Below are 16,665 nucleotides of genomic sequence, written 5' to 3'. Positions count from 1 at the left end.
CCTGAGTTTAATTCCCAGCAACCACATGGTGGCTCAAAACCATCTGAAATGAGGTCTGGCGCCCTCTTCTGGCGCGTGGGCATACATGGAGACAGAATGTTATATACATAATAAAAATAAATAAATAAATCTTAAAAAAAAAAAAAAAAACAAACAAAACCAAACCTGTGAAAAGGGTTCTGGCTGTCTATCATCTCATTCTCTCCATGCTCATTTAGAGCATTTGGTCCCTGGCTCCCTGCTGGCTCCCTGTGCACTCAGCAACTGTGCTTCCCTGTGCTTCCCAGAGTGACTTGCAGTAGACACTGCTATATGACTGATTCTGGCCTCATGTGTAGCTAAGGCTGGTCTCAAACTCCATATATAGTTGCAGCCGTTTGAATGAGATGTGCCCCATAAGACCAGGAATTTGAATGCTTAGTACCCAGTTGGTGGCTATTTGGGGAAGGTTAGGGGGTGGAGCTTTGCTGGAGGAAGTACGTCACTGGGGGCGGGCTTTGGAGCTTCAGAAGACTCCAGCTCTCTCACCTGTTCCAGCTGTCTTGTTTGCCACCTACCATTATGAACCCTCTGGAACTCTTTGAGTTGCCTTGGCCATGGGGTTACACCACAGCAATATAAACGTAATTAAGGCAGCCTGACCCTAGCACTGTCTTCCAAATGCTGGAGTTACAAGTGCACACCACACACCCTGTTCTCATTTAAAAAAAAAAAAAAATCGTGTAACCATTTTGGGTTATTGGTTTTTTGGGTTGTTTTTGAGACAGTTTCTGTGTGTGTAACAGCCCTGGTTGCCCAGGAACTCGATTTAGCCTCGAACTCAGAGATCCACCTGACTCTGTTACCTGAGTGCTAGGATTAAGAGTGTGCACCTAGCCGGGCCGTGGTGGCGCACGCCTTTAATCCCAGCACTCGGGAGGCAGAGGCAGGCGGATCTCTGTGAGTTCGAGACCAGCCTGGTCTACAAGAGCTAGCTCCAGGACAGGCTCTACAAACTGCAGGGAAACCCAGTCTTGAAAAACAAAACAAAACAAAACAAAACAAAAAAAAAAAAAAAAAAAAAAAAAAAAAAAAGTGTGCACCAAGCTGGGCGGTGGTGGCGCACGCCTTTAATCCCAGCACTCGGGAGGCAGAGGCAGGTGGATCTCTGTGAGTTCGAGGCCAGCCTGGTCTACAGGAGCTAGTTCCAGAACAGGCTCCAAAGCCACAGAGAAACCCTGTCTCGAAAAATAAAATAAAATAAAATAAATAAAAGTATGCACAACCAAGCCTGGCATCAACATTTATTTTTATGCATATAGGTGTTCTGCTGTGTTTATATCTATGCACCATGTACATGCAGTGCCCTCAGAGGCCAGAAGAGGGCATTAGATGTCCTTGGGACATAGAGATTACACACACATATGTATGCATGTATATTGACATATACACATATACATATTATGTATGCGTGTGCACATTTATGCATGCATGTATATGTATTCATGTGTGTGCATATTTAAATTTTATGCACACACATATTTATTTACATATACATACACATGAATATCTATTTGTACCAATCTTACAAAACTGTAGCATAAACTTCACATTGTTTTAAATCCTAGATATATATCAGGCCACATGAAGCTTTCATTTTTTCCCCTAAAATTTATTTATTTTTATTTTATGTGTATAAGAATTTTGCCTGTTGGATTGGAGAGATGGCTCAGAGGTTAAGAGCACTGACTGCTCTTCCAGAGGTCCTGAGTTCAATTCCCAGCAACCACATGGTGGCTCACAACCATCTATAATGAGATCCGGTGCCCTCTTCTGTCAGGCAGGCATACATGCAGACAAAACACTGTGTACACAGTAAATAAATAAATCTAATAAAAAAGAAAAAAGAAAAGGAAAGAATTTTGCCTGCATGATTGTATGTGCACAATGCATGTGGCCAAGGTGGCCAGCAGGCATTAGGGTACTGAGAACTGAATCAGGGTCCCCCAAAAGAGATGCAGTACTTCTTGAACCTCAGAGCCACCTCATCAACCTCTTTCTCATCTTTTCCAGAGCTGCACAGTACTTTGTATGGCTATGCCGTAAACCGACGCACTTACTCTTGATCCTCCGGAGGTAGGCCTCATCCTCTGTCTCGATCAGAGGGAAGTCCTCCCTAGAGGGGCATCTGCAGAATAACAAACAGCAGGCTGAGTTTGTGGAAGAGAACCAGCAACCATCCTGTCCTTGGCACACACTCTACAGACCCCTTCTAGGGAGATGGCCTCTCCCACTGGGGCCCCCTTCACTCTGCACCAACTCCCCTCTCCCCAACCACTAAGGCTTGGAGAGCTTATAAAGCTGTGGGGGCTGGAGAGATGGCTCAGTGGTTAAGACCACTGCTTGCTCTTCCAAAGTTCCTGAGTTCAATTCCCAGCAACCACATGATGGCTCACAACCATCTGTAGTAAGATCTGGTGCCATCTTCTGGTTTGCAGGCATACATGCAGACAGAATACTGAGAATACTGTATACATAATTAATAAACAAATCTAATAAAATAAAATAAAGCTGTACTGAGGATGCTGCTCTGGGCCTTGGACACACAATCTCTAACTTGGGGAGGGGGATATTCTGTAGAAACAGTCTTTAAGAACACGTTAGTCAACTTTCTTGCTGTTACTAGTGTTTCCAGCTTCTGATCCTCGGCACGTCTCCACATCAGATTCATGTGGTGCTGAGGACGGAACCCAGGGATCCAGGTGAGCACCCTATCAGTTGGGTTACATCACTAACTCTTGTAGTTTTTTAAGACCTCAGCCCAAGTGGGTCCTGAAATCCTTATGCACCAAAGTTGACCTTTAACTCTGAATCCTTCTGCCTCTGCTTCCCAGGTATTGGGGTTATAGACATTCATGCCACACCTAGCTGCTTTCAACTTTTTCTGCCTGAGCGTCTACTTTTTCCCCATTTAATTAGACATTTGGCTGATGACTTCAAATTCAATGGCTGTCCTAAGGATTTACTGCTTTAGCACAATTGATTTACTTATTGAATCTACTGTGTGGAATTTATGGATAAACCATACTCAACTCATTAATATCAAATATCAATGCTTTAATTATCCTATTCTTTCAGTTTTAGAAAATAAAGATAAAATGCTCCAACCCAAATAAGAGCCTTTTTCCTATTGTCAGTGCTGTTAGTGTGGTTACACTATCACTAGCTGGTAGGGAAATCACTACGTAAGAGCTACACAACCCCTTGTCAGGGCAGAATACTTTGAGGAATAGCGGGGTTGTCTGAGCATAAACTATAACTTCATGTATCTTTCTTTCTGTTTCTTCTTTAGACAGGGTTTCTCTGTGTAGCTTTGGAGCCTGTTCTGGAGCTGGCTATGTAGATCAGCGTAGACTGGCCTCAAACTCACAGAGATCCGCCTGCTTCTGCCTCCCAAGTGCTGGGATTAAAGGTGTGCACCACCGCCTGGCTCATGTATCTATCTTGGCTCACCTTGTCTTCCTCCAACCTCTGCCCCAGTCTCTCACGATGGGTTCTTTTACCAAGGAGTATTCTGCCTAGGACCTGAGATCATGGGACCCTGAGGCCATATATACACACAGGCAGCAGGCACACACTCACACGCGCACGCTCTGCTGAATGACACGGATCCAGGTACTACGGTCATCTCGGGACGCCGTGTGCACCTCGTACATCTCAGGCGGGCCAGCACTGATCAAAAACATCCCTTTCGCCTGGTTGGCAATGTCTCTTACGATCAGATTCTGTAAGGATACCACCGAAGGCTTGTCCTATCAGGGAAAAGGAAGAATTAAGACTAGGAATGTTAACTCTTAATATCTTGGTTCTCAGTCCTAGAATATCAAAAGGATTGAAGATAATGATGTATATATAAGATCACAGGCCAGTACCAGCCAAGATTTAGAAGTGCATGTGAGACCCTTGATATTCATCCCCCGCAGGGGGCTCAATATGTAACCTGAACTGGTATTGAACTCATGTAGCCCAGGATAGCTACACAGTTGCAATCCTCATGCCTCTGCTTTCCCAGTACTGTGATTACAGGCTTCTGCCAGCTATGCTTTGTTGTTGTTGTTGTTGTTTTGCTTTTTGAGACAGGGCCTCACTATGTAACCCTTGACTGGCTTGGAACTTGCTATGCAGACCAGGCTAGACTTGAACTCAGAAATCTACCTGCCTCTGCCTACCAAGTGTTGGGATTAAAGGTGTGTTCCACCATTCCACGGCAGAGTTTATTTATTTATTTATTAGAGTTGGGATCTCTCATATAGTCTAGGCTAGACTTGAACTCACCATGTGGCTGAGGATGACCTCGAACTCCTGATCCTCCTGCCTCTAACTCCCATGTGCTGTCTTTACAGGCATGAACCACTGTATCTGGCTTCTAAGCTTTATCTTCATTTCTACAAAGTAATGCTAACGATGGGCTTTCCTCACAGGCCAAGCATGCCTGTGCACAGCACTAACACCTGGTAGCTACTCTTACTTATTATATAGAATTAACAGGTATAACAGGTATTTATGTCTTTCTTGGGTCTGATAAGAACAATGAGTAAGAGGACAGAAGGAAGACTCACCAGGGCAGGAAAGATGTACTTCTGGTCCTTTTCCTGGAGAAACACTAGCACATCTGTCATCAGCAGCAGCAGCACATCTGGCCAAGATACAAAGTTGGAAAATGGTCAGCACTAAAAGCTCAAAGCAACTGTTTGCCTTTCTCCCGAGGACCAGCTCCATAATCAGATGTTCCCTAACAAGAAGGGAGGTATTCTAAGCCTTTAATTCCCATGTCCAGCATCTGACTAATGCAGAACCTTTTTAGGTATTATTTTGTTTATTTGTTTGCTTATTTAAATATTTGTTGTTGTTGTTTTCCTTTCTCTTCTTTCTTTCTGTATTTTTATCTATATTTTTTGATTTTTCAAGATATTTCCTCTGTGAGTTCGAGACCAGCCTGGTCTACAAGAGCTAGTTCCAGGACAGGCTCCAAAGCCACAGAGAAACCCTGTCTCGAAAAACCAAAAAAAAAAAAAAAGATATTTCATCCAGGCCTTTCAGTGCCGCTTTCCTGGAAACTAGCTTTGTCCCTCTGCTGTGCAAAAGAAGCAGAACTGTGTCATTCCATTAGAATACCTAAAAAGGGGCCTTGGGAGATGGTTCAGAGGTTAAGAGCACTGGCTGCTCTTCCAGAGGACCCAGGTTCAATTCCCTACACCCACATGGCAGCTCACAGCTGTCTGTAACTCGGGTTGCAGGGAATCTGACACCTTTATACAGACATGCATGCTGGCAAAAACACCAGTGTGCACACCTTTAATGCCAGCACTTGGGAGGCAGAGGCAGGTGGATCTCTGTGAGTTCGAGGCTAGCCTGGTCTACAAGAGCTAGTTCTAGGACAGGCTCCAAAGCTACAGAGAAACCCTGTCTCCGAAACCCAAAAAAATTTCTCAAGAGTTTCTCTGTAGCTTCGGTGCCTGTCCTGGCACTCTCTGTAGACCAGGCTGCACAGCAGAGGGACAAGGCTAGTTTCCAGGAAAGCGGCACTGAAAGGCCATCCCACCAGCCTGGACTCATCCCATCTCCAACCCCAGCGAGCCCTGCTTCACTCCCAGGCTCTCAGATCCTATGGGTCCTGCACTCCCAGGAAGGGAGGAACCACTGACCAAGTCTATAAAGACCTGAATGACACAGTCAAGACCACACAGCCACCCTCGGCCTGTGGGGATTTTACTAAACTGTGGACGCAGAGGGGAGGGCTTTTGCTAATCCCTCAGAAATAGAGCTCTCCAGCCTTGCTATTTTTAACCCTCAATGCTTTATATTCTTAGCTGCTGCGTGGGAGGGATGGGAAGGAGAGAAACGGATGGAGGAAGAAGCCTGCTAAAGACTGACAGTACCCAGGCCCGAGGAGTAGGAATTGCATAGCACAGCTGGAATTTCGTAAGGGCTCTGGCTTCGGGTACCCCCTCCCCTTGACCTCTAAAACCAAAGTTTAGAGGTGCTATTTTCTTGTCCTGATTTAGGTGCAAGGACTTTATCAGTGCAGATAAGTTCTAATAAGGGAGCCTGTGGAAGAGTGCCCAACCCCCACCTAGTCCTGCAGCCGGTTCTGTCTTTCCAACCTCCCTGCCCTTCAGGGTTCAGTCCCCACTGTGGGTCTCCCAGATGTATCTCTGTTGTCCTAGCAGTAGGGATTGTGGCTGGAGGAATCTCCTTCTGATCTGCATCCGTATGTCCCTTTGTTTAGGACAGGTAGTTTGCTGGCCACTCACAGACCACAGAAATGAATGCATCCCGATAAAGACGTCCCTGCTGGCCCGTACTGTCAAAAGCAGAGTTTAGACTTCTGCAACCATACGTTACCTCTTTGCCTCCCGAATCTCACCCTCGATGAAAAGGCTGTAGAAACAGTCCCGCAGGGTGGCCGCAAATCCTGTTCAGATAATCTAACTATGACTTATCAGTCTGCCAGCGGGGCACTGACCTTTGAAGCGACCTGCGGCCGTCTTCCAGAGCAGGCAGCCGTCGTGGATAAGTTTACGCCGCAGAAGCTCCTCTCGGCCGAAGGGGCCCTTGCCAGGCACAGGGGTCTGAGCCCGAGGGTCCATTCGGTTGTAGATCTCCTGCAGGCGGGCCCCCTTCTCCAGCTCGTGTACATCCTGGTCCACATTGGACAGCAGCTCCTTCACCAGGCCTAGCGCTGCCGTCAGGTCTTGGCACTCTTCCTCAATCCCTGGTGCCGCCAGATGCCCAGCACAAGAGACGGTTTAGCTGGTGCCATCGCAACCCAAGTCCACCTGAGACTGCTCAGAGCTCCCCACCCTTCCCCAGGGAGGCCATGCTCTTCCTCACCATGAGAATGCTGCAGGATCCGGTTGATGAGCACTGGATATTTGGTGATCCGCTGAGTCACCAGCAGAATGCACTCCTGGACCCCATGTCGCTTCAATACAGCTGAGCGGGTCACTTTCTGTATGGAAGATGAGAGACTAAGGGGACAGAAAGACTGGGAGCCCAAGCTCTGCTGCTGGCCCATCCTGGCCTCTGCCCCATGTTGGCCTGGGTAGAGGCTTCTGGGAAATGGGGAAAAGAATATCACAGTCTGTGGTGATGACCAAGTCAGTAGTCCAATGTCATCTTGCACAGTGAGGAGTAGCAACTGAAGAGGTCTGGTTATGGTGCATGGAAGGCAGAGACAGGGGGATCGCTGTGAGTTCGAGGCCATTGTGGTTTACATAGAGAGTTCCATGAAAGCCAGGGCTTATATAATGAGTCCCTGTCCAAAAAAAAAAAAAGAGGCCAGGCAGTGGTGGTTCACGCCTTTAATCCCAGCACTCAGGATGCAGAGGCAGGCAGATCTCTATGAATTCGAGGTCAGCCTAGTCTACAGCGTGAGTTCAGGTGCCAAGTACAGGCATCAAAGCTACACAGAGAAACCCTTTCTCGAAACACTCCTCACCCCCCCTCAAAAAAACCAAAGAAACCGAAAGAGATCTAAGAGCACACAAGGCTCCACAGGGTGTTCAAGTGCCTCCCTTTATGCATGCACAGAGGGCATATGCTACCCTGGGAGTGGGAGAGGTTTGGGCCATAAGAAGGCTGAGCCTGGGCTTGGAGATGCTTGCTTACCCGGATGAACTGCTGGAAGCGTTTATCTCGAGCGTACAGCTCCTTATAGAGCTTTAAGGCCTTGGTGTGGCGGCTGCAGAACTCTGAGTAGGTCTTGCGCATTTGCTCTGCGCTGGAACCTGAGAACTAGAAGTCAGGACAGCAAGACCAGGTCAGTACACCTCGGGCCTCCTGACAGGCAGCTTCCTCCTCTCCAGTTCTCCTCGGCTTCCCTTCCTGCTACCAGAGTTTGGTTGGAGGTAAGAATTGCTCACTCTTTGGCCAACAAGATGGCCAACAACATGGTGGGAAAGAACCGACTCCCAGAATGGTCCTCTGACCGCCACACGCTCACGCGCATTCCTGCGCAGGCACACTCACGCACACATAATTTTTCTTAACGAAAGAGCCCTGTACACTAGTGTGCATCTTTAACTCAGCAGTTGGGAAGCAGAGGCAGATGGATGTCTGTGAGCTGCAGGCCAGCCTGGTCTACATATGAGCTGCCAGACAGCCAGAGCTATGTAAGACCTTGTCTCAAAGCGAGCAATGCTCACTTCTGTCCTAGCTCCTTCTACAGGCATCACCCAGGAGCCCTGCCTTTTCCCACCTGGCTGATGAGCAAGTCACCCAGACGATGGATGACAAAGTTCCGGGTGCTGCCTGGACATAGGGCCTGACGCCGGCGTTCCAACAGCTGACTGAGGAAGCGTGTATGAATGTCACTAAGCTCGTCCACGCAGGGGAACAGGCCCTGGACCACTCCAGGCTCCAGCTGCAACTCTTCCAGCATCCCGGTGCGGAAGAGGCGAGTCATGATCTTCAGTGTTCTCACGTGGTGCAGCTCAGTCTGGATCAGCTCTGCGAGACAAAGGGACATCTGTCTCTGCACTCTACCTGGGGCACAATTGGACACAATTCCTGATGCCCCAGGGTCTTTCCGGAGTCGACTCCGGCGTCACTGTCGTTTTTCCGCGTTTGTCATTTCAAGCTGGGAACGACTGGAGGGCAAGAATCACGTGTGCCAAGTGTGAAGGTTTCCCCGTTCCCAGCACAGGGCTGGGCGCTGGGCGCGGAAGAGGCAGAGTGAAGACGAGATCTAGGCGGGGTCTTGGGAGCTGGGTGTAGTGGTGCATGCCTGTAATCCCAGAACCCAGGAGGCCAGGGCAGGAGGACTGAGAGTTTGAGACCAGGATGGCCTATACCCCGAGACTCTTCTCTAAGAAAAATAAGATAAAAGGGGGCTGGAGAGATGGCTCAGAGGGTAAGATCACTGGCTGCTCTTCCAGAGGTCAATTCCCAGCAACCACATGGTGGCTCACAGCCATCTGTAATGAGACCCGGTACCTTCCTTGCTAACAGTACATTGTATGCTTAATAAATAAATCTTTAAAAAAAATAAATAAGATAAAAAAAACCCAACGACACCAAGAAGTAGGTGCACAGGGACATGACGGCCAAGAACAGACAAAGGTGTCCTGACAGGTGGGTAGCACAGGGCAGATGCAGTCAAGCACAGTCTGGTAGAAAAGGGGAAGCTTGTGCGTCCCTGGGGCTCACCATAGATGACATCCTGCTGCTTCATCACCTCTTTCTTATGCTGCTGCAGGAAGCTGCTGTCCACTGCAAGGCTCCACGAATCTGCTGCAAAGTCCTTCTCATCCATCTCAAAGTCACTCATCAGTTCGTTGTAGATCACTTCTGCACCTGCGTATCAGTGCAGGAGCCACCTCAGAGTGCAGCCCTCCTCTCCAGACCTGGGCCCTTCCTCCCTTCCCAGGCTTCTCACACCAGCCACGCCAACATGCCTCTCCTCCATGCTGGGGCTGCTCACCTTCATCAATAAGGGATTCCACGGACAGGGTTCGGTTCCGCATGTTGAGGGAGTCTGTGGACTGGGAGAGGATCCGACGCAGCCCCAGAGGAGACTCATCATTGAAATGTCTGAAGGAAGTGGAGGCCATCTATATCACCCCCACATGGGCAGGAGGTCCCTCCCCAGGTTGAGCCCCTAAAGACAGCTACTCTGTTTGAATTTATCTTTCACATATCTGTCTCCAGTTCCGAATTCATGGGAAGAAGTGGTGCTCTCCTGCCGGGACCCCTCTTCTCCAAACAGAAGCTCACCCAGCAATGTTGGTGGTGGAAACACTCTTGGCCAAAGACAAGGAGGACCGACCACGCCTTGAACCTAGCAGGGACTGCCGAAAGCTATCAGAAGGGTAGATGGCGGAGGTTGGTCGCTCTCTGGTGGTTGCTGTAAGGAAGGAGGCCAAACAGGAAAAAATTGAATTGCTCAGCTCTTTGGTCTCCCAGGCCTCTCAAGTAGAACTAAGGTGAACTGTCCGGCCTGTCTTCTGCTCCTTACAGACAGAGATTGGCAAACCAATCAAGAGAATACCTCTGTCCACTACGCAACCCCTCAGCATGAATTAAGAGCCTGTTCTTATCTGTTCTTCAACCCCAGAGAAGCCTGTGAGCAAAGCGAAGACCAGAGAGGTGAGACCTCTGGAGTGACCCATGCTGGAGAAGGGACTTGGGCACTATGCTTCTTCTGATCTGACGTGTGACAGTTGTCACAGACAATTCCCAAATGAAGTGTAGATAAATGGCAATCATAAAAGGATGTTGCAAGGCTCAGGTAACCAGCCATCCTTGTCCCTCAAACCTATTTGGACTTGCCTGTCTTGACAGTAACCCCAAGATTAAGGACCATCCCTACGCCACCCCCCAAGACACTTCCATTTAAAATGAGCTGTCTGTTCCCGGGTATGACCTCATGGGGGCAGTAGAGATCATGGGCTCAGGAGCTTGGTGGTCCTGGGGCTCATGGGAACTTCCCAATTACTCACTCTTACTTCGGAGAGAAACAGACTGCAAGGCAGTGTTGTTCTTCAGCAGAGCAGCTTTCTGTTGCTGTGGCACAGAGCAAAAGAGAGACACCAAGAATAGCTGTCACCCAAAGACCCCCCACACACCCAGGACAAGCCAGGACCCAGCGGCTGCCCTGCCCTCTTGGGAGGCCTAACACTATAGTTAGGCAGGGCTATGTTTACAGTAGGCTGTGGCCTAAGGGGGCAGGTCTGGGCTGCCCCATGGCAAGGACAGAGACATAGGGGAGGGAATGAACAGAAAAACGGACAGATAATGCGATCTCTGCCCTCTCCCCCAACCCTCGGCCCACCCTGCCCTCTCTCACCTTCTGCTTGACCTTGGTACAGTTGGCCAGGGTGTCTTTACAGCGGTTGTGGATAGTCACATTGCAGGCTGGGAGGGTGGGGTAGAAAGGGTGAAGGGAGGGCTGGGTGGCCAGGAGGGGACACACCCACATGTAAACACCCAACTTCCTAGGCCATACATTCTGCAGACACTCTTCCCAGCTTCCCAGAATCTCATGCCAATCCCTCCCCTGCCTCCCTCATCCTTCGGCAGGAATGGAAGTGAGAGGGGTCTGTGACCCAGAAGGCTGAACCATCCTGTGGCCAGAGGAGATGACGCTGGCTGATGAGTAGGGGCCTCCCCAGACCAGACGGTGTGGCAGAGAGCCGGGAGGCCACTGGCCCCTGAGGAAAGCTCCCTGCTCCTTTCACTCAACAACCTCACTTCACAGATGAGGAATTTGGTCTGGATACTGTTCGCTAGCCCAGGTCACCCAGCTGGTGGAGAGTTACGAGTTAAACTTCAGTGTGCCTTAATCCAAAACCCACACTCTTGCCCAGTAGTGGTGGCACACGCCTTTAATCCCAGCACTCGAAGGGCAGAGGCAGACGGATCTCTGTGAGTTTGAGACCAGCCTGGTCTATAAAACAAGTTTCAGGACAGTCAGGGCTACACAGAGAAACTCTGTTTCAAAAAAACAACACACACAAGCACGCACATACATGCACACATACACACATGCACACACGCACGCAGAGCCCAAAGCCATACTCTTTCCCACACATGCCAGCAGCTTCTGTTCACTGCTTCAGAGTCTGGGCCCAGAGGTCCTTCCCCTTCCTCAGCGGGGCAGTCTTCTGCACTAACTCCAGCCAGGCTGCTTCTCCCTTCTAGGCCTGGGAAGTTCTGTTCCTCCACTAAGGCAAACTACAGCTCCCACACTCCATCTGCTTCCGCCCATCCCCCACCCACCTCTCCATGAAGTAGGAAAGGAAAAAGGAAGAGCAGAGCCTGGGCTTAGGACTGTGGACTGTCTCCTTCCTGACCTGCCTTCAGCGCTACAGCTCACCCCGAACCCTCCCCAACACCACAGGAAACTGCTACCTCATACAGACAATGCCCAGCACCACGTTCACTTCCACAAATACAAGGCTCATAGGGTGGGGCAGAAGGGGACGACGGAAGCAGGGCTGTAGCAGTGCCTACCCTTGGAGCTCCCTTCTCCTACCCCCAACACCTAGTGTCTCTGGATCAAACCTCCGCTTTCCACCTGCTCTCAAAATAGTGCTACCCACCTCCCCTGTTCCCCTGGCAACAAGCTTCCGGACTGAGTATTTTGTCAGGTCTCCAGAGAGATCTAGATTGGGGTCCCTCCTCATCCTTTTAGCTCTAAATAAAGTGGTAAAGAAGTAGGGAGGCAGGCCCCATTAGTTCTTCCTGGGGTTCCTTCCCAAAGTCATAAAGGGAGTCAGAGTCAGGCCACAACACCCCCATTCTACTCAGGAGGAGGCATGGGGCTGGGGGGCAGGGAAGCACTGGAGCCTCTGCACTGGTGACCTAAGGAGGCAGCAATTCCTCTCTGTGTTCCTTCAGTAAAGAGCCACCCTGGGACAGGGTGAAGGTTGGACACGCGCAAGATTAGGAATTTTGAGTTCTTCCCTCCGTCACACAGGTCTCTGTTGCTTTCTTTATCAGGGTAAAAGAAACAGACAAGGCCTAATTCCATCTTGTCCCTGAATCAGCAGACTTCAGATTCCACCCACATGCCACAAGGGGATCCCGAAGTCGAAAATGTCCAGTGGGACCCAGAAAGATGGGCAGAGGCAGCTGCAGGGTTGGCAGCTTCCCTCTTCCCTAGCTCCTCTCCCACCCTGGTTCAAACACACATTCCTGCTCCTTTCCCAGACAGTTCCCCTAACTGTCAACAGCTGTTCAGAGGGCAAGGGGGAATACCCAGAAAGTGACAGCTGGAAGGACAGGAATCCCAGACTCTGCCAACCCACACCCAAGAGACCGGACCATGCCACATTCCAACAGCCACCACCCAGTGTGAAGAAGGGCAGCAAGTGAGGGACCAAGCACCTGGACATGGGACTTGAGCCCAGATGGGGCTAGGGTTCATGACGACCCAGTCTGAGTGACCTGCGGGGACCAACAACTTACTTGGGCAGATGAGGGCCTCCTTGGCTGTGATGCTCTTGTTACAGGCGTAGCACATAGTCATGCCCGAGACGGAGATGGTGGTAAAGAGGTGGCCGTTAGTATAGCGAGCGTCCTTGGCTTCCTTCATCTTCTCCTTTTCCCGGGTCTGCGGAAAGGTCGAAAGACAGAAGTGAGGCCAGGAGAAGCCTAAGCACTGGCTTCCAGAGAACCGGGCGGAAAGCAGAGCCACGGAGGAAAAGCCTGCCTAGAGGGTGGATGGATGAGAGGGTAGTCAGTCCCTAAGGTTCCTAGGCCTCTGGCCTACCTGACCCCGGCGGCTGGGCTGCCTCCTGTTGCCACTCATCTTCCTAGCTCTAGATCTCTGCGTCCTCACTCTACCTCCCAGGCTTAGCTCTGCTCGCCCCCGGCTGCTGGATGCTTTCTCTGTGCTGGGGGAAGATGCGCAGAGAGGAGGGGAGGACCAGCGAAGCAGAGGGTGCCAGCTCACCAGCGCTTTCCAATCTATGGGAGTTAGCTCCTCTCATAACCATGACAACGGGTGTTGGAGATGCTGTCTTCAAAGCAGTCATGAGGAAACAGGGGTGGGAATGCAGGAGATTCCCTTATTAGATAGGCTGGGGGACAGAATGCGTCTTCAGCCACCCCAACCCAGAGGTCAGGACCCTAAACCTCTAACTCTTCTACTGATATTCAGTCAAAGCCCAAAAGATCCACCTTTGGTCGCCTGCGCGTGCGTGCGTGTGTGTGTGTGTGTGTGTGTGTGTGTGTGTGTGTGTGTGTGTGCGCGCGCGCGTGTCTGTGTCTGTGTCTGTGTGTCTATGTGCATGGAGATGCTCAAGTAGCCAAGAATACCCTTGAACTTTGGATCTTCCGGCCTCCCCTGCGCAGTGCTGGGATAAAAGCACTGTAGTGCCCCATTTGTCCCCAAGCAATACCTGTGCCTTTAAGTTTTCTCCCACTCCATCCAGCTTCTGCAAAAGTCCTTAACTTTCTTTCTGTTCCTCCCCAAGCACCTGACTTTTCCAAGAGCCAGAAAAGACAATACTGGCTGGGGTAGCTCATGCCTATGAATTCCTGCACTTGGGAGACTAAGACAGGAATATTGCAGCAAGCCTGGGCTATAGACAACTTTCTCAAAAAACAAAACCAAACAAAACCAAAACACAAACACATACACAGCACTTACAAAGTGGAGGTGGGAAGCTTGGGAGTATGGATGTCGTTAGCTATCTAGTGATGTGGATGGTGTGAGGCCCAATCTCAAAACACCACCACCAAAACAAACAAACAAACAGGTTAGAAGAGGAAGAAAAGCAAAGGCACCTGCTGCCAAACTTGATGACCCACATGGTGGAAGAAACGAACGGACACCCACATTCCAACCATGCATGTACCCAGTAAATTAGAAAGGGCAAGACAGCCGGTATAGTGGAGCATGGCTTTAATTCCAGCACTCAGGAGGAAAGGCAGGCAGATCTCTGAGTTGGAGACCACCCTGGCATACATAGCAAATTCCAAGCTAATTAGGGCTTTACAGTGAGACCCAGCATCTAAATTAATTAATTAATCAATTTAATTAAAGATGTTAGAGGACAAGGACAAAACCATGCAGGCAGTGGAAACAGAACCGAGGACACTGGCGGGCACCCTAAGACAGAGAATCATAATTCAGTGATGAAAACACCCAGCCTGGGCCTGCCACACCACCAACCACACGGGCAGTTGGAGTGGGGGAGGATGCCAGCCTGGGCCTGCCACACCACTGACCACACGGGCAGTTGGAGTGGGGGAGGATGGGGGAAAGGGGAAGTGTGGAGGTGCTGAGTCAACAGAGCAGTGGACCAGAGTGCCCTAGGTCTTGAGGTGTCCTGGACCAAGATCCTCTGTCTTGGCCCTCAGTTAGGGTGACCTGAGGTGACAGAGCCCGGTGGTCTGGAGGTGGTTCCCTACCATTCCTCTTCACGCTTCCTCCTCTACCCCAGCTACTCTACTGGTTTTTGAGTCAGGATCTCACTGTGTAGCCTGTCTGGCCTTGAACTAAAGGCAATCCTCCTGCCTCAGCCATCCAAGTACTAGGCTTACAGGTATGCATCACCAGGCCAGGTTTCTCTCCTTATCCTGCCTGTCTTCCTTGCCCGACCCTGGTCTCTCCTTGTCCTCAGACTTCTATCAGCCCTGGAACTACTTCTCCCCTCTGGCACAGGGCCTCCTTCCCTCCTCCCCCTCTCCTAAGGGAAACCTTCCCTCAGACTCTAGTCTCAGACACTCCAGCTTTCTCTTCTTTAGTGGCACCACTAAAGTGCATCACTAGCAAAGTGTCCCATTGGTCTATTCTCCAGCCGACTTGTGGGGAAGTATAGCTCTTCAATTGGATTGTTTCTAGATCAAAGTCACCTCAAATTCACCTTATGGGACTTCAAAGGCCAAGTCTAAATATCTATTCCCACTGCATATACTCTCCCTCTCTCCACCTCTCTGCCCTCCCTGCCATCTCAAGGACACTGATCTATAGAAAGTATGAGCATGTCCGACAGGCAAGCAAACATGAGAACAGCAGTAAACAGAACAACATGCCTGGCTGGCAAGGGCCACTTGTGTGCTTATAAACACGGTCTTTCCTCATGGTTCCTATTCTACCTGCCTCGACAGTTCTGCTGGAAGTGGGAAGGGACAAGGGACTGGGGCCAGAAAAGGGCTCCAGCAGCCCTTGCCCTTCTCGGCACCACTGCCCATACAGACCCCAGTTGCTCTGGTCCCCGCCTTCCACCTGCCAACACTCACCCTCTCTTGAAGCGGCCCCTGTTCTGAGTGGGCGAGCAGCGGGCAGCAGCCACAGCAGCAGCAGCACATCCCAGCACGGGCACTGCCCAGCAGCAAGCGGCCCTGGCACTGCCTAGCACTATTGTGCTGAGACCGCCCCAAGGCTCAAGCTGTGGAGAAGGGAATGACATGGCAAGTGCTTACCGGGGAAAATGGGCTGCTTGATGGGCTCCTCCATTTAACACACAGCAAGCACAACAGCCCCCCATGTCCTCCCACCGGGAAAAAGTCTATCACAGCTAGGGGTGGTGTGCACATTCGGAAGTCTAACTATTTGGAAGGTCGAGGTAGGAGGATGGACAGTTCAAAGACAGCCTGGGCAACTTAGCAAGACTCTGTCTCAACAGACAATTCTAAAAAGGGCTCCAGGTTCAAGGTTCTGGGAGATATGAAGCATTAGATTCAATCCCAGCACCACAGAGGCAAGAAAGACCTGTCATTCCCCAGTCCAAACACCCAACCCAGTGTTCAGAGCCCTTTCTGCAGGACCCAACCCTCTGCTGGCCAGCTCAGTGTGCCCTGCTTCCTCTCCACAGATCCGGAAAGCCTTCCCCGCTCACTGATATTATCCAGGCTAATGCTGCATGTCGGGTTAACTGAACATAGAAGTGAACATGGCTGGGTGTTGGGGCATACACCGATAAGCTCAGCACTGAGAGGTTGAGGCAGAAAAATCAGGAGTTCAAGGTCAACTTCGTCTTTTTTTTTTTTTTTTTTTTTTAAAACAGGGTTTCTCTGTAGCTTTGAAACCTGTCCTGGAACTAGCTCTTGTAGACCAGGCTGGCCTGAAACTCAGAGATCCGCCTACCTCTGCCTCCCAAGTGCTGGGGTTAAGGTCAACCTTCATCTTAAGACCCATACCTAGCATCTGGACTGTGGTGGCGCACACCTTTA

The 16,665-nt window shown here is 50.3% G+C and overlaps 1 protein-coding gene across 3 annotated transcripts in view; it reads right to left on the bottom strand.

The window, feature by feature from the left end:
* Arhgef2 (Rho/Rac guanine nucleotide exchange factor 2) overlaps nt 1-16,665 on the bottom strand; it is a 34,794-nt gene that overhangs the window by 6,494 nt on the left and 11,635 nt on the right. For all 3 annotated transcript variants that reach the window (XM_038311725.1, XM_038311727.1, XM_038311728.1), the window contains 13 exons: nt 12,952-13,096; nt 10,829-10,896; nt 10,482-10,545; nt 9,757-9,886; nt 9,464-9,573; nt 9,190-9,336; nt 8,240-8,490; nt 7,651-7,776; nt 6,874-6,991; nt 6,506-6,754; nt 4,599-4,675; nt 3,622-3,791; nt 2,100-2,167 (listed from right to left, as the gene is read on the bottom strand). In XM_038311725.1, coding sequence (XP_038167653.1) covers nt 2,100-2,167; nt 3,622-3,791; nt 4,599-4,675; nt 6,506-6,754; nt 6,874-6,991; nt 7,651-7,776; nt 8,240-8,490; nt 9,190-9,336; nt 9,464-9,573; nt 9,757-9,886; nt 10,482-10,545; nt 10,829-10,896; nt 12,952-13,096 — 1,723 coding nt within the window. The remainder of the gene's footprint in view (nt 1-2,099; nt 2,168-3,621; nt 3,792-4,598; nt 4,676-6,505; nt 6,755-6,873; nt 6,992-7,650; nt 7,777-8,239; nt 8,491-9,189; nt 9,337-9,463; nt 9,574-9,756; nt 9,887-10,481; nt 10,546-10,828; nt 10,897-12,951; nt 13,097-16,665) is intronic.

Source organism: Arvicola amphibius, chromosome 14 (assembly GCF_903992535.2).
Source record: "Arvicola amphibius chromosome 14, mArvAmp1.2, whole genome shotgun sequence".
Classification (NCBI taxonomy): domain Eukaryota; kingdom Metazoa; phylum Chordata; class Mammalia; order Rodentia; family Cricetidae; genus Arvicola; species Arvicola amphibius.
This window is presented reverse-complemented; position numbering and strand designations above follow the sequence as displayed.